Below are 26,023 nucleotides of genomic sequence, written 5' to 3' on the forward strand. Positions count from 1 at the left end.
ATTAAAATGACAGGGCCTGACAAGGATTTATGGCTAAACAGAGGGCCAAAGGATGCCTTCAAGAAGTTTCACATCTGCTCCAATGCAGACAAAAGGGCAGTCAAGACCCAGAATTTTACCCCATTGAGAAGGGCAGAATGAGTTAACTCAAAATTCAGAATTGTGGACTCAGCAAAATAAATATTGGAGGAATGCTAACAAAAATTATTGGGTTTCAGAAAAGCGTAAGCCTGTCAGTTGTTTTGGTAGTTATTAAATTGTAGGGTAAGTTGTTTATTAGAGCCATTGCTAATTTATGACAATAAAACCATCTTATCTGCAAATGAGCCTGCTCACCTTTCTTTGCTGGGGATAGGGGAAGGGGAGCAGGTATCAACCTTTTCCAAAAGAGGTTTTAAATCACTAAGTTACAATTTAAGAAAAGGGTAGGTGGGGCATAATACATTAGTGTTTAACCCCCCTTCCAAAAACATTATGTCACCTCTCAAAATTAAAAAAAGGTTCTTACCCTGAATTTCTGTTATAACTGCAATTCTGTATGTAATTCATGCATGTTACCTAATAGTTGATTCCTGCCCAGAGTCAAAGGCTAAGGAAAAATCATAAATTAAAGACACAAACTATTTTACATTATTCCCAACAGGGACTGAGAATCACTAAATACTATTTAGCTGCAAAATTTTACAAGAAAAGATCTTGTATGTTGACAACTAATTAAGAAATGACATCAAAAATACTGAAGAATCTACTTTTTTAAGTGAAACATTGCAGGGGGCTCCAAAATTAACCTAATTAATGAAAATAGGGGGAACAGATGGCTCAAGGGATGTGCACAGAAAAAGAAGACTACAACACGAGAGATGAGAGCATTGAGAGGAAATAGTTTCAAAGCCATAGGTAGAGGCTGCTTGAAGATTAAGAAAGGCTGAGGACTAAGACGACTTAGATTCGACCACACCATTAGCTCTAGCTATTTTAAGCACCTGCTTTGAGGTAACCTTCAGCAAAATAGTAATGATTAAACCCAAAATACAGGGAATTTTACACAAGGGCAGATAACTTTCCTCCCATTAGCTTGTTCTCTCAGATGCTGGCACACTCATAGGTAAATGAAAACTAGAATCTAACAAATTTATTGGGCCGTGCAAGCAGAACAGAGAGCAAGGCAAAAGCTAATGATGCAGCTTGCACATATTTATACAGGACACTCAAATTCCAGGCAGGCTTTCTCAAAACTAGGGCAGAATTTTTTTTAACTCATACTTACTCTCTTCTCCCAGGTCACTTTGAGCAAAATATGCCTTGAGTCAGGGTGAAGAGATCCCTGTATTTTCTGGAGATGCTTATATGTTCATTCATTCACTGAGATCAATTTCACAATCTTATTACTAAAGTAAAATTATTCTCATTTTTCTTCCTTCTCTGCCATAATCTACCACCAGCATCTGACCACAGAAAGATAAAAAATTATGTTTTTAAATAACACAACTGTTATAGGATTAAATTGGCATGCTTCCTGATTGAAATACACTCGCTCCATTTCCACACTGCTTTTTGTCCCCTCTAATGCAAACGTAGCCTCAAAGTGATGTTCCTAAACCATAAAAAAGGACTTAAAACAGTGTCATTCATCACTCGCTTTATTTAGACACTTGCATGTACCTCTCTCCCCAAAGGGCTAGAGAAGGTCTCTCTCTGTACATTTCATTCTTCACAGTAAAGAAAAACCCCATCATTCCCCAAATCAATAAACAAGGGAAACCTTTAGGATTTCCTAATCTGTAGCAGCGACAAGAGCCCAGCCAACCAGCATGCTACTCCACACGATGCAGCTTCCCACCCCGGCCCTTTCTCTCCCCTCTTTTTTAAAGATCAGTAAGATTTAAAATCTGCTCGTTTTAAGAGAGATATAGTGACCCACATGTTATTTCTAAAACTAAAAATAAATAATGAGGTTCTTAAACAAGAACGACTTTCTTTAACGAGGTTATAAGATGGCTAGGCCAGCCAGTGGGTGAGCTCAAGCATCAGACAATTCAGTAGTACAAACGAGGCCTCAGCTCAGACACATCTCAGGTGAATAGTACAGGCACTGACCCACAAACCAAGATGCTATTATACACTCAGCTTCTGACAAACTGCAACAAAGACTGAGTGGCCCTACCTGATGAATGCGAGCATGAAACTGGAGGCTTCAATAAAATACACTTGACACCACACAGAGATTCCTCAGCCCTAAGTTATGTCGGAGAGAAGCCATAAGCAGCTGGATCAGTCCTCAAACCTCAGCTAAGGATGGATCTTCTTTCTCCCCAATGTAAAACAGCAAATGCACCTATCAGGTGGAGTTGTCAAAAAGAGTTCCCTCCCAACTTTGAAGCATGAGGCAGGGAAACAGTCTGAAGGATTTCTAAAGAGAAACCTGGGAAACAGAAGGTAAACCAAAAGCAATTTAAACAGGCCACACAAAAGAGAAAAATCTGTTGGAGGTCTTATAAAACAACAACAACAACAACATTCATGGATGGGCAAAGAAAGGTAACAGGGCAGTGGCCTTTGGACTTCAGGGGAAAGTTCATCAAGACGCTTAGAGATTCTCGGCAGAGAGAGTGAGTTCGGCCTCCGTCCCCCGACGACGCTGCAGCAGACGTATCCCAAAAGGAGTCTCCATGAGAGTCCACCTTCTCCACAACGTTAACCGAAGTGAGTGCCCAACACGTTCTCACCAACCTGTCAAACTCAGCTGGAGCTTCTCACCTGACCCTCCGTCCCCTCGGCCCCGCCCTCTGGCAGTGGCTCTTGGGCTTCACCGCCAGGCACGATTCAGGAGTTTCACCTGTGCCAGTCTCTTAGTGATCATGGTGGCAAAAACCAGGCCAAAGAGGACACTGCTGATTAACACATAGTCATAGTCGTCCTTCAGGACATCAAACTGTTTGGATGGGTAGACTCGAGTTTGGTAAATGTCCAAACCATAGGCCACGACCTGGAAGGCAGAGGGAAGGAGAAATCCTAAGAAAGGCAGCCAGTGATCTGCCACAACCTCAAACTCCAGTAAGAAAGGAAATGGAATCCTCGAGCTGTTTTCCCAAGGGTGAAACAAAGAGCAGCTGTCACCCAGGGTGGCTGAGAAGGTGACACGGGCTGGGCTGTGGGCTCGACTCACCAAACAAGTGGACTCCAGGCCTGAGGGGGCTGTGTAGATACCTCTCATTCGAGAAACCGTCTGGTTGTAGTTGATGAATCGCTCTGCGTGTATCTGTACATCTGGAGAATACGGGATTAGGTTCTCCTCTCTGCAAAACATCAGCCAGGACCGGCACTCACAAGGGCTGTAAGGGGATCTCTTGGCTGCCCTGTCTGAGTCCAGGGAGGTTTCCAGGCCACACATCTAGCCTCAAATCTTCCTTCAAGGTCTACTTGTATTAGGTAGTTAAAAATTTAGCAGCTGAATGTTAGGAAGGGCTGCAAGAAAGAAAGCTGTGCAGAGAGTAAGACAGATCTGGATTCCTATCTTCTAAATCTAAAAAAAATAACAGACAACCAGTATTTCACACTAGAGGAGGAAAGTCAGGGCCATTTTAAAACCAAAACATTAAGCCACTAGGCCAGTTCCTGCTCTTCCCTCCAGAGTGCCCCAGTCCACACTCCTCTGACAACCCTACCACATCCAAGTGTTCCCCAGCTTTAACCTCCCATCTCTTTCCAGACCATACTCCTCCTTTCCTCATGTGCAAGGACAGATCTACTGTCTTCTGCCCTGCCCACAGTTCCTCACACCCAAGGGAACAGAATTCAGGATGGAGGTGAGAAAATATGCAGAGATGATGGCTAGAAATACAAAAATGAATACCAACAGTGACAAGCTATTGGCTTCCCCACATGATCCAGTCCCCATTACCTCCCCCATTACCCCCCACTACCTCATTTCCTGGTGTCCCCACGACTGGCTGCTCCAGCCAGTGGCCTCCTGCCCTCCCTCTAACTCACCAGACATGATCTCAGGGGATGTGCACTGTTGCACTGGCTGTTCTCTCTGCCTGGAAAGTTCTCCCTCGGATATCCACAAGGCTAGCTTCTTACCTCCCTCAGGTCTTTACTCAACAGTCACCTTTTCAGAGGGGCTTTCCCAGGCCACCCTCTCCAATTTCACCCCCACGTACCCCTCAACCCTTCATAGCCCCTGTCCCTTTTTTATTTTTTCTGCTCAGCATTTGAGTACCTAACACAGTATTATTTCACTTGTTTATCTTATTTATTGTCCATGTCATCTCCCCGACCAGAATGGAAGCTCCATGAGGGCAGAGGTGTCTGTCAGACTTGTTCACCGCTACATCTCTAGCCCCGAGCACAGCAGGACAACACACAGAGACCAAGGACCAAACTTAATCAACATCTTAAGTTTCTTAAGGTCAGAGCCTTCAGCACTGCCAGCAAGGGTCCCACCTGCTTTGTTCCGTTGGAATCTCAGGACGGCGGGGATCCAGCAAGGCCTTAGGAAGGGAAAGAATTGCTCCAGAAGGTAGCCCAACTGCACAGAAAGATGTCAACAGAAGTGAATGTTCACAGCAATTCCACCCCAGATTACAGCTAGTTACAAAAATGCCATTATCACAGAAATTTAAAATAGAACTTAAAATCAAAAAATGGGTCAATGAGGCTCCCTTAAATGGCCAAAAACAATAATCTAATAACATGCAAAGGTCTGAATGAAGGTTCCCACTTTTGAAGATACTGGTTTCTTCACATATCATTCTGAGACATCAGAAAATAAAATTCTAGAAATCAAAAAATGGATAACGATGAAAGAGAAGAGCATGGAAGGCCACTTGGATCTCTTCATCCCTCTCCTTTCCCTCCAATACCTGCCCCAACCAAGTGAGTCTCCTTGTTCTCAGCCAACACAAGCCGTGTGCGAGGCTGCAGCAGGGAGGCCGGGGAGGGCCCAAGGACCAGGCAACATGAGAGCCCGCTGCTTTCAGGGACGGTGGGGAATAAACTTGGGAAACTGCCGAGAGGGCTGTTCCCCTCACATTTGAGAACAAAATAGCAATACCAGGTGCCTGTCAAAGCTGAGAGCCCCAAATGCCGTGGTAAAATCACTACGCTGAGCAGCCTGTTGAACAATCACTAAGTCCTGAACTTGACCATATACGGATGAGACCCTAAACCTTGCTAGTTTCTGCAGCCCATCAGCACAGACTATCTATGTTAGGAATGGTATCAGGGCTCAATTTTCTTTGTTTTTTTTTTTAGGAAGATTGGCCCTGAGCTAACACTAGTTGCCAATCTTCCTCTTTTTCTTTTTTCTCCCTAAAGCCCCAGTACATAGTTGTATATCCTAGTTGTATGTCCTTCTAGTTCTTCTATGTGGGACGCCACCTCAACATAGCTTGATGAGCGGTGAGTAGGTATGCGCCCAGGATCTGAAACCATGAACCCCAGGCCACTGAAGCGGAATGCGCGAACTTAACCATTCCACACTGGGCCAGCCCCAAGGCTCAATTTTCTGAGCGAGGTGAAAAGACACAACTGAGAAGTGAAGTGGTTCATCAGAAATGAGGACTAAGAGAGATGTGTCATCTTTATGGGTGGCAAAGCGGAACTAAGGAACTTGTTCTGCTGAAGTAAAGCCCTCCTCACTAACCTTCCCTTGCCGTGGTCAAACAGGGCTCTGCTGGCAATGCATCCCCAGCCCTGTCCTTCAGTGTGGCTGCCTAAGGGAACCTGGTCACCCCAGAGACCCTCCCCTCGTCACTCACTAAGCAGGTGTCGGCTGGTGATGCCCCGCTCAGTGATGGTGGCTTCCATGGCGCTGATGGAGGAGGGGAAGATGTAGGACTGCTGAAGGACCTGGGGCAGCTGGGGACGGTCCAGGGAGCTGAAGGCGGTGGCATTGTATTGCTCGGTGCCCTCGTAGAGCTCCAGTACAGTAAACTCATTGCGCCGGGCCTTGGTGTTCCAGTACTGGTACTGCAGAGAGAAGAGGTGGCAGCTCAGGACTCGGCTGCTGGTTCAACCGGAAAGGGGAAATTACCTGAGAAGACACTTCGCCACAGAGCTCCCATCTAGGAAGGAAGGAAACCACCCAGTTCCCCAGTTTTCTTCCTGGAGACCAAGTTTAATAACTTGCAAGGTACTTTTATCAGGCTCTCCAAAGTTCACCATAAGACAAAGGAATTCTCAAGGCACTTAGAAGTCAGCAATAATAACAGCTAACATCTGCGTGCTCACCATGTGCCAGGCACTGTTCTACGCTGAACTAGAGGACACTCTTACTACCCTACTTCACAGGTAATGCAACAGAGAGCTGAAATAACTAGTTCAAGGGTGTACAGCCAGGAAACACAAGAGCTGGGACCAAACCTCAGCAGTCTGATTCCTGAGCCTAGCCCCCTAACCAGCCCCTCTGCTGCCAACCAGAGGTTCTGGATCCTAGGAAAACACAAAGCAGCAACTGGTTTCTGGAACAAGAGGCAAGAAAAGGATTTACGATGCAGGGAGACCAGCCATACATGCGTGAGCTTGTCATGTCCCTGGTGGTGACACAAGTGTATCTGCCACTCCTTACCACCACCCAGTTCTCTGAGTGCACGATGTGGACGGGGCCCTTGGCTTTCCTCTGCACAGACGAATGGATGATGCGTCCGGTAACACCATCCACGAGGAAGATGCCGATGAAGGTGCGCTCATGGTGCACATCTGTGCTCTCTGTCACCACTGCCAGCAGGTTGGGGTTCAGGCTCTGGGGAGAAGGAGAGAAAAGCTACTTCAGAACCACGACGGCAAATCATGAGCTCCACTCCACCAGGAGCCCTGGGCGGTGAGGCAGACCTGCAGCTCTGCCCTGGCAGAGGAATCAGCTTTTCTGGTTAGAAGAGCTTCCTGTTTAGAGTTTGCCATCACTCTGTTTGTTTAGTGTCCACTGAGGGCTGGGGGCCATGCCAGGCGCCTTGCATTGAATCCTGTCAACAGCCTTGCAAAGTAGCTATTATCCACATATTACAGATGAGCAAAGCCTTCAAGTAGTTGACCAATTTACTCAAGTCATAGACACAGCAAATGGTAACTTAAGATACGATCCAGGTCCGTCCACTCACTGACCTGAGGACACTGCTCCAGCATTGCTCATTCCCTCCACCAGTGCCCTCCCTATCGCTGAATTGTGGACAAGTCTCAGTCCTCACCTTCCTTTACCTACTAGTACCATGTGACCACGCCATTCTTGACACACTTTCTCCACTTGGCGTCCAGGACACCTGCTCCCTGGTTTCTCTCTGCCTTAGCGACCACTCCTTCTCAGTCTCTTCTGCAAGTTCCTCCTCATCTCCCCAGTCTCCCAGGCACTCCTATCTACACTCGCTCTCACGGGGGCCTCAGCCACACTCGTGGCTTTCACACCACCTGTGGGAGTGGCAATGCCTAAGTTTACACACCCAGGCCAGACCTCTCCCTGAACTCCAGACCTAACAGGCTGCCATCTCAGTACCTCTTCTTGTATGTCGCATCTCAAATTGGAATGTGCCCCAGACTGAACTCCTCTTTGACTGAACTCCTCTTTTACCCCTTTAAAACCTGCTTCCCTCAGGCCTCCCCACGCATCAGTGTCTACACCTGGAACCCGAGTCATCCCTGACTCCTTTCTCTCTAACACAAACACAAACATCCCATCTATCAACATATCCTATTGGCTCTACCTTCAAAAGTATCCAGGGGGCCGGCCTGGTGGCGCAAGCGGTTAAGCGCTCGTGCTCTGCTCGGCGGCCCGGGGTTCGCCGGTTTGGATTCCAGCGCGGACCGACGCACCGCTTGGCAAGCCATGCTGTGGCAGCGTCCCATATAACATGGAGGAAGACGGGCACGGATGTTAGCCCAGGGCCAGTCTTCCTCAGCAAAAAAGAGGAGGATTGGCATTGGATGTTTGCACAGGGCTGGTCTTCCTCACAAAAAAAAAAAAAAAACAGTATCCAGAATCTGATCCCTTCTCACCACCCCCACTGCTGCCAACCCAGGTCAAGCCACCATCATCTCACCTGGATTACGACAGCCTAACTGGTCTGCCTGCTCTCCTCCTTGGCCCTCTACAGTGTAGTCTCAACATAGCAGGCCGAATGAATCTGTTAAACCTCGGCCATTTATGTCACTTCTCTGCTCATAACTTCCCAGTGGCTCTTCATCTCACTCTAAGGCCAGAGCGATGGCCTGTGATCAGGCCCCATCACTTCTCTGACTTCAGCAGTGTGACTCCTCCTCACACAGCCTGTTGAGTCACACTATTCTCCTTGCTGTTTCTAAAAGACTTCCGGCATGCTCTGGCTTTCTGTCTGGAAGTCTCTTCCCCTAGATATCAGACGACTCATTTCCTCACTCCTTCAAGTTTCACTAAGTGTCACTTTCTCAATGAAATCCTTCTTACCAGCCCTTGTTAAAATTACACCCCTTCCAAGTCCAGCACTCCCTTCCCTATCCTTGGCTTGCCATCTTTCTACAGAACTGGTCACCCTCTAATATGCTATAGGATTGACCCATTTATTTTCTAATTAGCCTCTCCCAAATACAACCAGAGCCTCCTGAGGACAGGAAACCTTGTCTGTTTTGTTCACTGATGTAGCCTATGGTCCAAAAGAGTGTCTGGCATCCAGCTGGCATTCAAAAAGAAATTGCTGCTTCACCTCTGTGATGTTCCTTCCAAAACCCCATAACCACAGTTTAACCATGAGAAAAACATCAGACAAACCAAAATTGAGTGACATTCTACTACCTGACTAGAACTCTTCAAAACTATCAAGGTCATGGAAAACAAAGAAAGGCTGAAAAACTGTCAAAGACCAGACGAAACTAAAGAGACCTGACAACCAAATACCATGTGAGATCCTGGACTAGATCCTGCGACAGAAAAGGACATGTGGAAAAACTGGTGAAATCCAACAACATCTGGAGTTAACAGTCTTGTACCAACGTTGGTTTCTCAGTTTAGACAGACGTACTATAGTCCCCAGAGGAAACTAGGTAAGGGCTATATGGGAATTCTATGTGCTATCTTTGCAGCTTTTCTGTAAATCTAAAACTAAGCCAATGGAAAAAAAAAGTCTATTAAAAAAAAAAAAAACCTAGGGGCCAGCCCGGTGGCGCAAGCGGTTAAGTGCGTGCGCTCCGCTGTGGCAGCCCGGGGTTTGCTGGTTCGGATCCCGGGCGCGCACGGACGCACCGTTTGTCAAGCCATGCTGTGGCAGCGTCCCATATAAAGTGGAGAAAGATGGGCACGGATGTTAGCCCAGGGCCAGTCTTCCTCAGCAAAAAAAAAGAGGAGGATTGGCAGATGTTAGCTCAGGGCCTATCTTCCTTACACACACACAAAGAAAAACCTAAAAAATTTGTATAATGAATATAAATCCAAAAATCCTACTCCTAACCACTATTCCTTTCAATATATGAAAAGATAAGTATTCTAGTAAATTTTACCTTATAAAGGTAAATTTGAAAGGTCATCCTGAACAAGTAAAGCTGACTGCAGCCACATGGAAGGTACCCATCTATCAAGATTTCAAGTCCATAGCACTAATAATAATGTGAACTGTGTGGCAGGCACCGTTCTAATCACGTTACATGTTATCATTCACCTTCAAAACAATCCTGTGATGTAGGTCCTACTAGCCCCATCACATGGGTGAAAGTGGACGTTCAGGAAGCCTAAGCATACCACCCACGAGGAACACCTAGTCTGCAGTGGAGCCCAGTCTGAACCTGGACAGCCCGACTGGAGGCCTGCCCTTGGTGGTGCTGCCTCCTGCTTAGTGAAGCAGCTTCCCTGTTGAGTTCCTTGGTCATGTTACCCTGTTCTATTACAATCCCCTCCAACTCAGTCTCTGCTCCGCCAGAGGGTGCAATTAATGTTCACTACTACAGTGATTACGTTCTCTCACAGGACAGTTTTGCAGCCCACTAATCACCTGTCCGTCTCCCTCCTTTTACCAATAACTAGAGTGACGGATCACACAGACGGAGTTTCTGATGGGTTAACTAAGGTTTATCAGTACTACCAGTACTGATACTGGTAGTATCAGTATAGTAACTGAAGTTCTATCAGTACTACCACTAATGATGATAATAACAGCTAACATCTTTTGGGGAGTGGCCACACGCCAGGCACTATGCTAAGCATGGGTATCTCATGGGATCATCACAACAACCCTAGGAGAGGGCATATCATGTCCATTTCACAGCCAATAAATTAAGGCACAAAGGGATTAAATGACTTGCTCAAGGTCATGTATCTACCAAATCCTAGAGCAAGGAGTCAACGCTCGCATTTCCACCCTCTGCCAGCCTGCCGTGCCGGACCTTGTAGAGCACGCTGCGGTCCCCCATGACACGGCCCTGGGAGTGAACGTGCTCGCTGCTGCGCTTCCCCTTCACCTGCACGATGCGCTGTACTTCTGCGGGAACGGTCAGCTCCCAACTCAGCTCCGTGGTGAGATCCTAGGGCAGAGCAAAAGAGCCAGCACTTACAGTCAGGAAGGTATACTTAGGCCTGAGACAGCTGTGGCTAAATGTGTCCTACAGCTCATTATTTGGGGCCTTTGCGCTGGAAGACACCAAGATCAGAGCTCCTAGGAAAACAGCAATAAGGACCTAGTTTGTAAAGAAGTTTTGGAACTCTCGGTTTGATTAAGAAAGACACCAAAGCCAATAAAAAGAGGGAAATATTCAGTAGTATCCCATTGTTTATCTGGGTAGGAGATAGCCAAGGAAAACTTACCACTTATTACTAAAATCTTAGATGCCTGTACACTGAGCCAGCAGGGAATTACTAAGCCGGTGGGGACCTCAAAACGAAGAAACCAATAAACAAATCTTTGTGGTTAAGTATACGTCCATACTGTGGAATTACACGGAGCCCTGGGGTTGGGGGGTAGTGACTGGAAAGGGGTACAAGGACCTCCTGGGTTGCTGGTGCCATTCTGCTTCCTGATCTGACTGCTGCGTGCTCAAGGGTGTTCCTTTTGTGAAGGGTCACTGAGCCGTAACCTCATGATTTTGCAATTTTCTCAACATTATACTTTAATAAAAAATGGGTTTAACAAAATAATGAAGTGGAAAACATATTAAATTAAAAAAGCAAATTTCACATTAATAAATATAGTCAATTCCATTTCAATAAGAAAAAATATATATAAACCACATAGATATGTGGTCCAAACAGTTGTTTATCCAGTACTGTAAATACACAGAAAGGACAGCAGGAAGACGCACAGCAAACTACTGACAGGCGTACCATCTGGAGAAGCAGCTGGGCATGGGGCTGAAAGGGTCCATTCACATTTTTGCTTTTGCAATTCTGTTTTAATCTTTTACAATGAGAATGTATTCATTCATTACTTATTTAAATTTTTGAAATAATAAAAATTTTTATCAAGAACAAATAAGGCTCCTGTGAAAACATCAGAATTCACTAAAACATCCCCAGAGAATAAAGTCACCAGTAAACTCACTTGGAGGTCAAAGCCTCTCAGACCACACTTGGCTTATTTTCCATGTCAGCTTTGCCTCCCTCGTCTGCCCTCTGTCGATTACTCCAATGACATCCTCTGACTCCACTGACTGCTGACACTCACGTGCCAGGTCACTCCTCTCTATCGGCAGAGAACTCTCTTTCCAGCTCCCTTTTTTATCAACTTAGCAGGTCAATTTTTTTTCACCCACAGGGTAAAGAATGTGTTTTCTGGGTAGACCATTTCCTGTGCTGTTTATGCTAAAGGTTAGCTCTTACAAAATGTCAGGAAAGGGTACTGCATTTTTAAAACAACTAAAACATAGATGGCATTTACCATGTGCCAAGCATTGCTTTATGTGATTTACATGTATTAACTCCCTGAATCCTCACAATCCTACCAAGTAGGTACTATTATCATCTTGTTTTACAGACAAGAAAACAGAGGACCAGAGAAGTCAGATGCCCAAGGACACAAAGTTAGTAAGTGATAAAGCTAGGTTTCACAGCCAGGCAGCGGGGTCCAAACTCCTAACCTTTATGCTATAGTGCCTCTTCGAAGGCCTTACGAACAGGATGGAAGGGCCCTCTGGGGCGTACACACCGCAAATTACTCCTCTACACAGCCCTGCTAACAAGGCCAAGGCCAGCCCCTTCTGAACCTCAGAGCTGGACTTCAGAACCAGTGTGTATCACTATTTGCAAGAGTTGGACTCAAGTATGTCAGGATTAGAGCAAATCGATCCCATTTCTAGAAATAAAATTCAAAGCACACATTCTATCAAAAGTGGGTCAATAAGATCATCTTCATATAGAAAGGACTATTACTCAGTCACCGCTCCCACCTCCCACCCTCCCAAGAATGGAGAACATCCCTTCTCTCTGCTATAGAAAAGGAACATGGAATGAAAGCTCCATGAGGGCAGAGACTTTGTCTAAGGTGCACTGCTCTTTCCACAGCACCTAGAACTATGCCTGCCATGTAGTAGCTGCTCAATAAATATGAAAATGACTGACTTTGAGTCAGACATTAGGATTATGCTAAGTTTACAATAGAAAAAATAGTGTAATTCACTTCTAGGCGAAATAACACATCCCATCCCTCCTACAAAGGGTCCTGCCAGGATGCCCCTTCCCTACCTTTCGAAGTCGATATCCACATAGCCGTCCCTGTTCTGCATCCACCAAATAGAAGAAGATGGATGGGGCGAGCTCATGTAGCTGTCGTAAGACATTCCGAGTGGCTGGGAAAGCTGTGACCTTGAAAACCACAGAGAGCCCAAGGAAAGAGTTAAAGGGAAAGGAATCGTGAGCCCAGTTGCTCAAGACTCATTAGTGTTTCCCATCAAAGAGAGCCTTAAGAATAAAAGAGCAAATCTTAAAAAGAATTAAAGTCTACTGAACACAATTAGGGCTTAAATTTAGTCCTGTTAGGACCCTGAGTTGTCACAAGGGCAGAAAGAGCAATCAAGTCGCTTAGAGCTGCCCTTCAAGCCCAAATGTGTCCTGACTGCAGACAGCTCCCATCTCTGGTTGACCAGCTGCTGTCTGACCACCCCTCCCCCACACCTGACTCCACTTGGACGTTCTCCAGCCACTCTGAAGATGCCCTACCTTGTACTCATCATCTATCAACAGCAGCACCTTGGCATAGTCTTGATCCATGACGGGGAGAAGCAGAGACTGCAAGATGGGGCGCTTCAGCACTGGGGGAGCCACCTGACTCCACTTCCCAAAAATGGGATTGAAGACATAGAGAGAACTCATTCCCGTCTCCTGAAATGCACAAACTGTCAGATTCCACTGACATGAAAAGATGCAAACCCTAAGGATAAATCTGGAAAGCTCAGCTATGAGGGGTTCCCTAGTCTTCACCCTCTTTGTGGAAAATAAAATCTTGGCTGAAGGTGCATGGTCCTCGAGGCTAATGTGTCAAAAGGATAAAAGTCACACTGCCACTAGCTGCAAAGCTAACCGAGAACTGGACGTGCTGAGGGACAAAGCAAAAGGTCAAGCACCAATTCAGCAACCTTGGGGCAGCCATCCCGCAGAGTGTCCATCAAGCCGCTCTCTACTAACACTAGAAGAAACCCACAGACAGCCGTCTAACTGGGAGGCAGAGCTATAAATAGCTTTGTGCCCTGCTCTCCCTCATCTAGAGAAGAGAAAACAGCCGTTCAGCTACCAACAGCCGCCTGTTTGGGAAGAAGCAGAGCTGGCATACTACAGATCTGGTGACATCACACCCACTTTACAATCAGTTCCACATCAGTCCTGGATGGGTCCTCCACTGGGGCAAAAAACAGGAAGAAACAGAGCTCTAACCCCTGAACACCTGACTTTAACTCACAGAATTCCAAAGGCCTAGGAGAAATTTAAGTTACAAAACACCGAAAAGCCATCCCCACTCTGGCTCAAATCAGAGGTGGCCGGCCTCACCTTGTCCTTTACCAGGAGGGTGCACTGTGGGGGGTGGGGGAAATGGGCGGTAGTCCTCTGGACCATCAATTTAAAGGAGGAGTCTGGCTTGACGCTGGGGAGATATTGTTTCCACAGGATGGTGCCAGAGCTGCTCTCAATGCCAAAAAGCTGCAAGATAAACAAATAATTGGCTCACTACTAGAAAGACAAACCAAAGAACTGATTCTATCCTTGAAAATTAGAACGAGCGCCATTCCCTACCAACGGGTTTTTGTTTTCCACTCCCGGAACCTCAGGTTTGGTCCCTGGGGCTTAAACCCCTCTCACCTTGCCTGAGGCTGTTACCATCACCATCATCTTCTGGAGGTTGAACTCATCTCTGGCCAGGGTGTCAATGTTGATCTCATTCTTAATCTGACTTCGGGGCTTCCGGGCATCGTAAAACATCTTCCAGAGGTGGGAAGTCCACGCCTGCAGCAGGATGAGCTGGGAGGAGAGGCGTTTCAGGAACATCCCCAGCAAGCCGTCTGGCATCAAGGAAAAGGTAATGCAGCTGAGGCTCACTGCTCATCAGACTAGGTGTTTCCAGCAACAAGGTACTTGCTTTTCCTAATGAGGGGTCTCTCCCTCTCCTGTGGAGCATTCAAGTCATCCACAACCCAGGCTACAAGCCCAAGGGGCAGTCCTGTGTCTGATGACAACAGCCTCACACACAGGTACAGCCATGCAGGAACTTTAAAACCTACCTACCTGGCTCTTAGTACTTCACCTGCTGGAATCTTGGAATAGGAGACTAAAAGGTCAGGGATCAGCCATGCAGGATGCAGCCATGCTGTGCATGTGTCCACCACAGCCCCACATCCAGAACGGCCAGAGGAAGGCTTCTGGGTGCCATGACAAGACCAGAAGAAGGAGGGTGTGGGGGTGCAGGGGTGCAGATGTATGTGTATCATGAAGAGGTACTTCTACTTCCCACTGCTTCATTCCTACTTTGTCAACTGTTTAACCTGCACCCAAGAGACCTACCTGCAACCCATTCCCAGGGCAATCCTTCACTCTACCCCTGACTCTGTCAATGAGGCCAAAATCTCCATAGAGTAGATTTGGTCACCAAAGCAAGGTAGCATGGTAAGGAGCATGGCCTCTGGGGTCTGGCAGACCTGGATTAAAATCCCAGCTCCATTACTTACTAGCTGGGTGACTTTGGGAAAGGTACTTAACCTTCTGGCTTCTGCTTCCTCATCTGTCAAAAGGCATGTAACCCGTTGGGCTGTTGCAAAGATTAGACCACATGATGTACATACAGGATTTCGCACAGTGTGGGGTTCATGGTAAGTGCTCACTGAAGAGGACTAGTGCCTTTGCTTATCCTAGTTTCCATCAACCTCAGCTCAAGGAAGAGAAGTGAGAGACAACCAGGACAAGTCATAGGCACCCAGTCCACACGCACACAGTATATACTTTGTTGATGCAAGTCAGGAAAACAAATAATTAACCAAAAGCTAGCTGTGTGAGCAGGCAACAAGCAACAAGGCAGCAGGAAGCAGATTTTACCTTGAATTGCTGGATCCAGGCAGCAGAAATAAATAGTAAAGTCAAATTAATCCTCGGCTTAAGAAAATCTGCAATGCCTAGCATGGTGCCTGGCCCAGAGTAGGCCCTCAACAAACACCTGTTGGATAGCGAGGGGAATGGACGGAAGGGAGAGAGGTGGCAGGCAGGACTGATTCAGAGTGGAGTGACCCGAGTTCATCCTGGTGTTGGGACTGTGGCTGGCTTCAGAGGGCACTGGGCTATCACCACAGTAACTGGATCAGCACAGTCACGTCTCTCTGAAAGGTGTGGCTGCTGCTTTGGGGACAACGGATGTACAGTGCCTGACACAGTGCCGGACAAACTTCAGGTACTCAGACAAGTGTAGCTCTTACTATACTAAGTTAAGGTTCTTTTTCCTTGTGATCTTTCCCCAGAGAGAGTCACAGGTCACTCCTTTCAGAGAAGAGAATGGTTACATAAACCACACGGGCAGAAACGCATTGGAAACTGGTCAGAGCTAGTTCAGAACAGACTGACAAAATGGCTGCACCCAGGAAGCCAGGGACACCCTGAGATAGCATCTTTTGTGGTCCAACTAACAAACCCACTCCCAGAGCACCCTCCAGCAAGTCTGCTGTGCCAGCCTCTTTGGTTCATACCTGCCTTCTTGCCAAATTCTCCTTCCAGCTCAGCCTGTGCCCCAGTCAGGGGGAGATCCACCATCTCTAGGCACACCACCTCTGCCAGTGACTCCTCACGGCTCCACAACACCACCTTCCCTGCTATAGAAGCCATGGTTACAAAAGCTAGGCCCGCCTCCCCCATCATCTGAAGGGACTCTGCTAGGTGGCTCAGAGATCCCCCGTAACTCTTGTGTAGAAAGAGAAACGGCAGAACACGGGGCTGGATTCAATAGATCAAGTGAGAAAAATTCTATATCCCACCCTAGAATGCTAAGGAATTACTCAAAAGCAGGTGACATACAGCTCTGGAAAAAATACTCAGGGTCTACTCCACTTGAATCTTTCCCAGAAGCCTATCCATAGCCCAAAAAATATAGTCTGACTGGAACTCAGGGACAGGCCTGAAAAAAAAAAAATGGGTTGAATGACGTCCACTCACCCAGCTGCTGCAGGAAAAGTAGCAGATGGTCCTCTGTCTGGACCAAGGCCCGGTAGCCCACCGAGTCATCCTTCTTCAAGAACACCTGGATGTACAGCTATAAGCCAAACAGTCAAGACCAGTGCAGTCAGCGAGAATCCAAATGCCTCTCAGAGCACCAGACCCCAAGATTCAAAGCGTCAGGAGCTGTGAGAGGTCCAGATCATGGCACTCTTTGATGTGTAAACAACACAGCCATTACCCGGACGCCAATATAACATGTATTCACAGGAGCCGACGCAACAGTCCCAGGCTGTAGCTCAGACCTCTCCCTGGGGGAACTCGAGAACTTCTCGGGGACTACATCATTCATCATGCTCCAATTACACAAAACAAAGCAAGCGGGAGGCCAAGGTTAGACTCTACATTTTAGAGATGAAGAAGCCACCGCCCAGAGAGGCTGCAGAACACAACTAAATGTGCGCAGAAGCGATGATGGACAGCGATTAAGAGTGCAGGCTGTGGAGTTAACGACCTCTTACTAGCTCTGTGACCCCGGACAGAGTCCTGATTCTCACTAGGCACAGCTTCCTCGTTTGTGAAACATGAGCAGTAATAACCACTTCACAAGACCGTTGAGATGGTTAAATCAATTAGGGCGTAAAGCTTAGCATGGTGCCTGGCACAGTGACCACTTGGCATAAATGGTACCTGCTTTTACTGTTACTCACAGGGATTTAAGACAAGTCAGTGGCTCAGGAAGAACTAGGGCCCACGTCCAGAGAGCCCTATTCCAGGCCCATGGCTGTCACTCGGCCCTCAGGAAAGGGAGCCCCATGTTGAGAAGCCCAGAGGGCAGAGCCTGAAGACAAGAGACTCCGACTCACCCGCTCTGGCTGCGTGCCCTTCTGTTCCAGGCTAAAGGTGATCGTGGTGTCAAGCAGCCGCCGACCCGTCTCCACTAAGTAGAGGTTAATGGTATAGGTCTGGTTGAAGCAAGCCAGCGAGTCCTGGGGGTACAGACAGCATGGGTGAACTGGAGGGATTCCCCCAGAGCAAAGGCCCGCAAAGGAAGTCCAAGAATTGGGGGGTGGATACCGTAGAGAAGGAGCCGGGCCAGGTGAGGAAATACATGCAAAGGAAAATAAAAAAGAAAGCTGAATCCCAAGACAGAAACAAGGTGCCTGAGGAAGTAAATGGAATCACAAGCACTACACTTGTTCAGAGGGAGCCAGGGTGGTGTAGCAGAGACGTCCCAAAGAGGGTGAGACTGAACAAAGGGAGACCACAAAGCCCTTGGGAAAAGCTGAGGAGGGCCCCACACTCGGCTTCAGTGCAACTGCCCAGATTGCCATTCAGCTCTACCAGCCGGGATCCCAAAAGAAAGGGGGAAACTGAGGCCCAAAGGAGAAAAGTGGTTCAGTACAGATTCTAGGGCTTCTACTTCCTAATCTCCCAACTAAAAACGATAAAGACACACGATTTAACTTCCAGAACTCAGAAAACCCCACCTGAGCCTGGGAACTCGAGGAGACCTGCTCAGATCCCAAGCTGCTCCCCCACCTTTGTTGGGTGGCCTCCTGCGTCTCCAGGTCTGGCACACTGCCCAATGCCACACCCACCTGTGGACTAGGCTTCTCCGAAAAGCTCCCCATTGACCCATCTTCAGAACTGCCAGGTTTCTGCTAGGGAAAGGAGAAGGACAGGAGAAAATTTAGCCAAAGGGTCACTTCCCAGTCACCAAAATGAAGCTTTCATTTCTGTGTCTCCTCAGCACCTCGGAGAAGACAAATCTCATTCCTGCCCACAAAGCCGATGCAACCCTTAACAGTTCCCGGTTGAAGGTGAGGTCGTCATATTAGAGTCCCATTCCTAGGACAGAGGAGGTGTGCAGAGAGCTCTATAGATGAAGTGAGAACTTATTTCTCAACAGCCTCCTGCCCCCCGGGATCAAACTGACCAGGCGAATATGCCCAAGCTTTTGGTTCTCAGGGCTCCTGGCAGAGACGAGGAATGAAAACCCCAAGTGCTGCTCGTTATTCTCAGTACTCACCACTTCATTCCGACAGGTCATGACTGCAGCCACCGTCTTCTCCCCGGTGGTGGCAAAGCTCACTAGCGCAGTCTGGGGGGAAAGCAGGGTGTCAGTTCCCAAATGAGGCCTGTACTAGCCAGCAGCCTTCCCAAGGATCACCTCTACAGGAAGGCCCTTGGCTTTGGAGTTGAAAGTGCTCCCGACTTCGGAGCATACTGGCCAGAGCATTTGAGAGGAGGCCCCAGTGGTGAGGCCCCAGGAGGCCCACAGTGGAAAACAGGCCTCTCCCCCACCCCCAACCCAGGCACAGGTCAACCCTAAATCCCACACTGCTCTCAGTATCTACTGGGAAGCTCTAATTAACATCCCCACTTTCCTGCGGACTCAGAGGAAGGCACTAGCTTTATTCTAAAGATCCTTCGCGACTCTCAGAAGAAGTATTCCACTTCTGCTCTAAGGTTAACCCCTCTCAAACTACTATGGAAAGATGTCTTCTATCTCGAGCAAAGGTCTCCAGCTTCAAAAGCAGGGATTTCTAGCTCCATGTCTTGGCTAGATCCTCCTGAATCCTAGCAAACCATATTTTGCTAGGTTACCTGCGGGAAGTTTTTGAGCAGACTCAGCTCCGCATGATGGTAGTGCAGCAGGGCATAGTGGCTTGGGGACAACTGCAGGAAGAACTGGGCCCGAGAAGGACCCACCGGGCTGGGCTGTGTGGGCAGGACCCGAGGTTGGAATTCACTTGCAAATTCTAAGTCGAGAGACTGGGAGGCAAGAAGGAGGAGGATTAGGGCTGGAAGCCAAGAAGTCACTGATCCGTCCCAGGCTTGCATCCTCTGCCCCACTTTGCCAGTGAACGTAACTAGGCCACGGCAGTGGCTCCAGAAGCTCCCATTCAGGTTCTCCAAAAACGAGAGCAGCCCATTTCCCCTTACACTCATTCAGACAGAGGCCTGAACTCCCAACGGCTGCCAAGGCTCAGGAAGGAAGCAGCGACACCGGGGTAAAGACTTTTCTAAGTGGTAAGGGCCATGTCTCAGGCCAGGGGAAGCAGCGCTAGCCTCTCACCTGCAGTGGGATCTGCCTCAACTCCCACTCTGTCTCCAGGGCCAAGGTCTGGAGGGAGCGTGAGCTCGGGTCCAGGCACACCAGGACAGCCTCATCCACCACACCACAGGCACCAGTGAGACCTTGCAGCCAGGGAGTCGAAACCCTGACCTATGGGAAAGACATTGTAACAGGAGGCCCATGGGGATTTTTACACTTCCCTCAGCTCAGCAGCAACGTCATGCCAGATCCCACTGGGGAGCCTAAGCACAAAGGTTCTTCATGGTTGGTTCCAAAGGAGTTCTTCCCATCCCCCCAGCCTCCAGAGACCTCCAAAGCTAGAAAAAAATCGCAATTTTATTTATGGTTACTGGAGAAATATACTAGATTGTTTTTAATACCTGACACTTCAGATAAGCATTTCTCTACTGTATTTATCATATGTGGTTTCCTATCATTATTTTACAATATTATCTTGTAAGATAGTTGCAGTCAATGAATAGATCTATGCAATTTTCTTAGCCACCTCAAGAGAACACCATGTGCAAGCGTGAGGGCTTTAAATAAACGCTTGACGAGGAGAAGGCAGCCTCCAAGTGACCAGAATCAAGGACTACAAATGGGTTTTGCATCTACCCAGCTGAGTTCCCTGGTCCAAACAAGGGCTCTCTCTGCTCCTTTCACAAGGAGCAGATTCAAAAGGCTCCTCGAGGCAGATGCCTGACCATACCTGCTGAACAATCTCTCCATCTTCCACGTTAAACTTGACAATGTTCACATGGCTGAAGGGAGCAACTCCGAGGGCCCACACCACCCCCGAGCCGTAGGAATACACCATCTGGTAATGGATGCTGTCACTAAGAGAGGGAAGAAGAGCAGGGAGCAACAGCTTTAGCCATAGGACCGTCCTCTGGGTTCCTCCAAAACCAGGCTGCCAGGTCCTTAGCCAGATGTCACAAACTAGCAGTCCCTAAACAGGTTTTGTTTGGCTCGCAGTTTGTTTGCTTTTTTAAATTTGAATGGGTTGTCAAAATCTAGAGGTGAGATTTCACATGTAAAAATCAGATTTCTAGCTTTTCTTAAAAAGTAAGATGCAGCAACAGTAAGGCTACCTACACTCTCATGGGGCACCAACCAGCCGAGCAAGGCTGCCCCCTCGAGGTAGGCCAGGCATGCTGCAGTTCCCAACAATCGCCCCGGGCCTGCTTTGCTCCTGGATGCTATGCACTTGGCCCTGTAGGAATTTGAGTTTTGGTTCCCTGCCTTAAATTCTGAAAATGGCTACACACGGTCTGAGCAGATCCTTTCCTTTCCTCCCTCCGTCCTGCTCCTTCCCAGCTTCAATGCTTCCCACCAGCAGGACCTCTGCAAACCATCTCAAATCTCACTCAGCTCCTACCCTGGGCTCTTCTTGAGTTGTTCTTATCTTACAATGAATGAAAGGCTCAGTCTGACTTGAACTAGAAGTCAAAAGGCCCAAAGTCCTATGACCACGAGCGGGTGCCACGCCCCAGGCTTGACTGGCTCTAGTGACCAGCTGGAGTTTTCTCACTGCAAAGGAAACTTCAGAGGTAGCCAGGGCCTTGGAGTTCAGGCCCAGATTGAGCGAGCCCAACAGGCTACCCAGGACGCCAACACAAGGTAAGCCTGAATCAAAGCAAATGCTTCCACCCTCAAGGAGAAAGAGGGGCTTGTAGAAAGCAGGGCCAGGTAGCCGGCACCTGGTGGGAGGGCAGCCTCACCTTTCTGGGAGATGTTCCACCCACTTCAGGTGCCCAGTGGAGAGGTGATGGAGGGCAAGAGTGGTCTTCTTCAGGACTGCAATGTACCTCACTGACTCCTGCAGGCCCACCAGCCCAAGTGCCTGGAAACTGAGCACAGGGACAGGGGTGAGCACTGCCCAGAGCCCCCAGAGCCTCAGGCTAGAGGAGACAATCCAGACCACCACCACCACTGTAGCCTGGTAGGTACGAAAATAGGCTTTGAGTCAAACACGTCTGGATCCTAATCCTGGTTCCGCCTCTGGTTAGCTGACTTGAGACTGCACTTTCAACCACTTGGCTACTGCTTCCCAGAAACCCCCTGAATCGCCTAAGGGTTGTTCCCTCCTTCTCCCGGGACTTCACAGCAACCAGGCCAACTCTCTATCATGGCACCCATCAGGCAGTACTGTCATTACTGGTCTACATGCCTGCCTCCCCCAACAACAAGTTCCAGGATGACAGAAACTCTCTCGCATTCACACGTGTGTTCCCACTGCCTGGGGGCTCACCAAGCGTTTACCAAATGAATTACTACCAGAAGATGTATAAGCTAAGGCAAGCGATCCTATCATTTAAACAACTTTAGCAAGATGTAACAGTAGCTCTAGATGTAAAAATTAAAACACTGGAAGTTTCATATTATGTTCTTATATCTAGAACATGGCGAAGCTCTCAAGTCACGTAAGATTAGGACAAGCATTCAAGTAAAGACTACACGCTGCCCCCAGCACAGACCTCTGCATCTAATAGGTGCTCAAAATAAGTGCTGGCTGAGTAAACACACGTGTTCCATAACCTCAAGAACAGCAAAAACTGGGTGTTTGCTGCTCTTTGCCTCTGTTGTGGTCCTTGGGGAAAAAGCCAAAAGGCCAGGAGTCGCTGTCCACGCAGATCTGCGTTCCAGCACAGCCTTGAACCAAGTCAAGATGAAACACAGCTTCTTCCCCTCTACCTGCCGCTGTCCAAGGTAATTTCCCAGTTCAGGCCCCCGATGTTAGTCTCCCAGGAACGCATGATCCGGCCTCCATTGGACACAGTGATTGCATCTAGAAGAGAAAAGACCACAGTGAAGTCATCTCCCAAACTACTCAGCTGAGCCTCCTAGGGCCTATGAGCAGTGGCCTCTCCTCTGATGGATGAGAGCAAATAGAAGCTATCTGCATACCTATCCTTTCCTGCCGGGAACACCCCTTCTTCTTTCCCTACCAGACCCTGTAAAAAGGAAGGAACCAAGGAGCGGGGAGATGGAGCTGACAACATGACAGAGACAAAGCCGGACTCTGCTTACCCTGTCCGTAGAGCAGCATGGCGTCCACAGCCCCCTCTGCTGTGCCCTTGTCAACATGGCGCCACACTAAGAGACACGAGAGTCAGACATTACTAGGAACCGGAGAGAGGGAGCCAAGAAGACGGGTAGGAGAAAACTTAAGAGGTCTTCATTTGCACAGCAGTGTCCAATTTTATTTCAAGGGAGGGAGGGATTACAACTAACTGGCAATGATCCACTCCCACTCACTGGGTAATGAGGGGAGGAGGGGTTGACAGGAGCCACTACTGTCCCAGTCTGAGGTCCCTGTACTTCCTCTGCCCACCCACTACCATCAAACATAAATAAACAATGACAAAATTAACAAAATCCATACAATTCACCAGAAAAATAGTGACAAATTACATTTCCATGATTTTAGTGCCCGAAAACATCCATAAAAGCAGTGTAAGTAATTTACGGAGGATATTCCAATCTTTACTGCAAAACTGATCAATGCGTTTTTTGCAGCAATATCTTATTCAAGAACACTCAAGACCTGGGCTTACGGAATAAACTACAAAGGCCAGTTATAGGAGTATCTTAAGTATTCAAAGATGACAAGACATTAAAAAAAAAGGTATCAGAATCCAGTAAGAGATCCCTCTTTTGGCCGACTCATCCCTAATTTGGGAATCAGCCAGGCAGACGTCACAAGCCACAGGCCTTCTGGATCCACTACGTCAGCCATTCCATCTCGAGCTAACGTCTGCACAGTTCACTCACAGATCTCCCCGGTCCGAGAATTCAATGCTGCAATCACATTTTTCTCTGTGGCCACAACCAACTTCTTGGATCCAGGGGAAAACTCCAAGGAGGCAAACTTGAGCTTCCCAACATACTGCTGTCTCCTGGGGAGAGAGAACAGGGAAATAAATGTAAGGGGCCCAAACCATCACTGCAGAAAATACTTTGGAAAAAGGCAACTGCACAAATACATGAGGTTATCACCATCATACCTATCTTAGAGCGTATGAGAAATGTTTGTTAACAAACAGATCTGACCAAAAGCAAGATTTCTATGCAATGTAGTCAGAAGCAAAGGGAACAAGAAGAGAGAATACCCCCTAGCAGATAAGAAACGCGACAGTCTTCCTTCTAAATGCAAGCACATATTTTGCTCGAGATAAGTGACACCCAAGAGAGCACGTGGCCTAAATCCCACTAGAACAAACATTACAGTCCTCTCTGTATTCGATAATAGTGGGACTAGACACTCACGTTACATGCGACAGAAGAGACACAAACCCTGTTGTCAACGAGCATACAATCCAACTTTCCCTTCTACTTTCACGACCTCTGGAGAAAAAATGATGCCAATTTCCCAACAAAACTCCAGAGACCGGGTCAGGCCTTTTGTTCTCTACAGCCTTTTCTAGCTCACACCATGTTCAGGATCCATTTGACTCATTGTTCATATTTTCCTTGGAATATATCCCATCACTTTCAACACTCCTACCTAAGCATAAATGGAACATACTAGCTTTGCATGGATACTATCAAATACACAGGAGGTGCTTGCACATTCTTTTTAATTAAGAAGTACGGCAACCACTAGCTAATTAAACACACGTGACGTTTACACTGAATTTCTCTTGTTGTGATGTTGTTTGCTCTACTTTTTCAAAAAAAGAAAAGACTAAGCCCGGTAGAGAGACAGGCTTATATGACATTTGACAGTTTCTACCTGCATTTTCACATACTTTTTCGTTGTACGCACTGAACAATCTGAAGTATGTAGAACAAACATTATTACTCTCATTTTACAGGTAAGTAAATCAATGTCTACTGACATCAACTAATCTCTGTCAGAACTAGACCACAAAACTAAGACCTTCTGACTCTAAATCCCATGCTCTCTTTTAAACTAAGTGCTGCCTTTATCTGGACTATAAAAGTAATGCCTGCTCGCTGTAGAAAATGTGAAAAATACATAAAAGTATAAAAAATAAAATGAAAAATGCCTAAAATACCACGACCATAAACTTTTTAATGTTTTGGTGTATTTCCTTCTATTTATTTCTCAATTTGTAAATTGCATATACCTAATATTCTGTTAAATTGGAATATCACATATTGTGCATACGTGTAATATATACATATCATACTACACATTTTCCCACATCATTAAAAACGTGACTTACGTTGCATTTGTTACACCGTCTTATATCACATACTTATATATCTGCCCCGCTAGACTGAGCTCCTTCCCATCTCTGTATCCACAGCATCTGAACATCTGTCCCACCACAGGCACTCAACAAATACATCAATCAATTTGTCTGAGACACAAAAGACTTCAGAGAGGAGAAGATAGCTGAGCTGGGCTCTGAAGGATCGTGTTCCCTGATTAGTAATAATGAGCAACATTTACTGACTGCACTCAAGGAGCCAGGTATTGTGCTAAGTAATTTAAAGGAATTATCTCATTCATCCTTACAGCTACTGTAGGAAGTAATGAGCTATTTGTAAACCCATCTTACAGATAAAGAACCAGGCACAGAGTGGTTAAGTCTCTTCCCAAGATCACACAACCTTTACGTCACAAAATTGAGATTCAAACAAAAGCAAGCCAACTCCGGGGACTTAAGGAAGGGATGGGTGAGTGAGTGAGTGGGTGAATGAGTGAGTGAATGAATGAATGGCACTTAGGGGCTGATGTGAGTATTGGACGGCCCTGTCCTGAGCTGGAAGGGAGGAGAAAGAGGACTCAGTTTAGGACTCAATAAAACCCAAGCCCCTGTTCACACGCCCAAGAGATGCCAATTCGAGGAGGAATGAGAGTTCACTGCAGGCTGTCGACTTGTGACACACAGTGGATCAGAAACCTGACGGCCACAGAAGCGGGGCCCGGCGGGGGAGGAGGGAACAGTGACCTCTGACCAGAACCCCGAGCGTGTCTGAACAGCAGGGCCGGCTGCATCGGCTTGCGACCTGTATAGTTACACAAGGACCGGCTTAGAAGCGCCCCCAACACTTGGTTGCATGCTGTGCTGTCGCCACCTTAAAACTCTTAATTTTTGAACGAGAGATCCCACATTTTCATTCTGCACTGGGCTCCGCAAGTTACGCAGCCAATTCTGCCACATGATAACGATAACCTCCCTCCCTTTAGCCGAGAGAAGACAGGTGCTGGGAAAATAGCCACATATTTCCCGAAGAGGCCCCACACGTACGCACCAATCAAACTTGCCCACTTGGTCTTCGTAGACCGCGGCCGCAGGCACAAGCAGGGCAGCCCAGAACCAGAACCGGGAAGCCGCCGCCGCCGCCATGATGGGAGGCCGGTCCCGCCCGCCGCCGGCCCGGCATGCACCGCGCCG

The 26,023-nt window shown here is 47.5% G+C and overlaps 1 protein-coding gene across 3 annotated transcripts; it reads right to left on the reverse strand.

Annotated features, from left to right (window-relative positions):
• Window positions 1–1,622: 1,622 nt before the first annotated feature.
• On the reverse strand, window positions 1,623–25,990 carry EMC1 (ER membrane protein complex subunit 1). Of its 3 annotated transcripts, none has more exons than XM_058553059.1 (23): window positions 25,881–25,990; window positions 23,427–23,551; window positions 22,683–22,748; window positions 22,347–22,440; window positions 21,374–21,502; window positions 20,362–20,488; window positions 19,653–19,802; window positions 19,181–19,348; window positions 18,603–18,674; window positions 18,172–18,231; window positions 17,437–17,559; window positions 16,571–16,667; window positions 16,108–16,230; window positions 14,240–14,439; window positions 13,931–14,080; window positions 13,106–13,267; window positions 12,632–12,751; window positions 10,342–10,479; window positions 6,572–6,745; window positions 5,763–5,973; window positions 4,447–4,531; window positions 3,167–3,296; window positions 1,623–2,986 (listed from the first exon to the last, which is right to left on the reverse strand). In XM_058553059.1, the coding sequence occupies exons 1-23, from the start codon at window positions 25,973–25,975 to the stop codon at window positions 2,807–2,809; spliced, it is 2,979 nt and encodes a 992-aa protein (XP_058409042.1). In that variant the 5' UTR covers window positions 25,976–25,990; the 3' UTR covers window positions 1,623–2,806. The 3 variants fall into 3 exon arrangements, with proteins under 3 accessions (XP_058409042.1, XP_058409043.1, XP_058409041.1); XM_058553060.1 differs by having other exon boundaries at window positions 16,108–16,227; window positions 18,172–18,234; XM_058553058.1 differs by having other exon boundaries at window positions 18,172–18,234.
• Between the last annotated feature and the right edge of the window lie 33 nt (window positions 25,991–26,023).

The sequence above is a fragment of the Diceros bicornis genome, chromosome 13, assembly GCF_020826845.1.
Source record: "Diceros bicornis minor isolate mBicDic1 chromosome 13, mDicBic1.mat.cur, whole genome shotgun sequence".
In the NCBI taxonomy this organism is placed as follows: domain Eukaryota; kingdom Metazoa; phylum Chordata; class Mammalia; order Perissodactyla; family Rhinocerotidae; genus Diceros; species Diceros bicornis.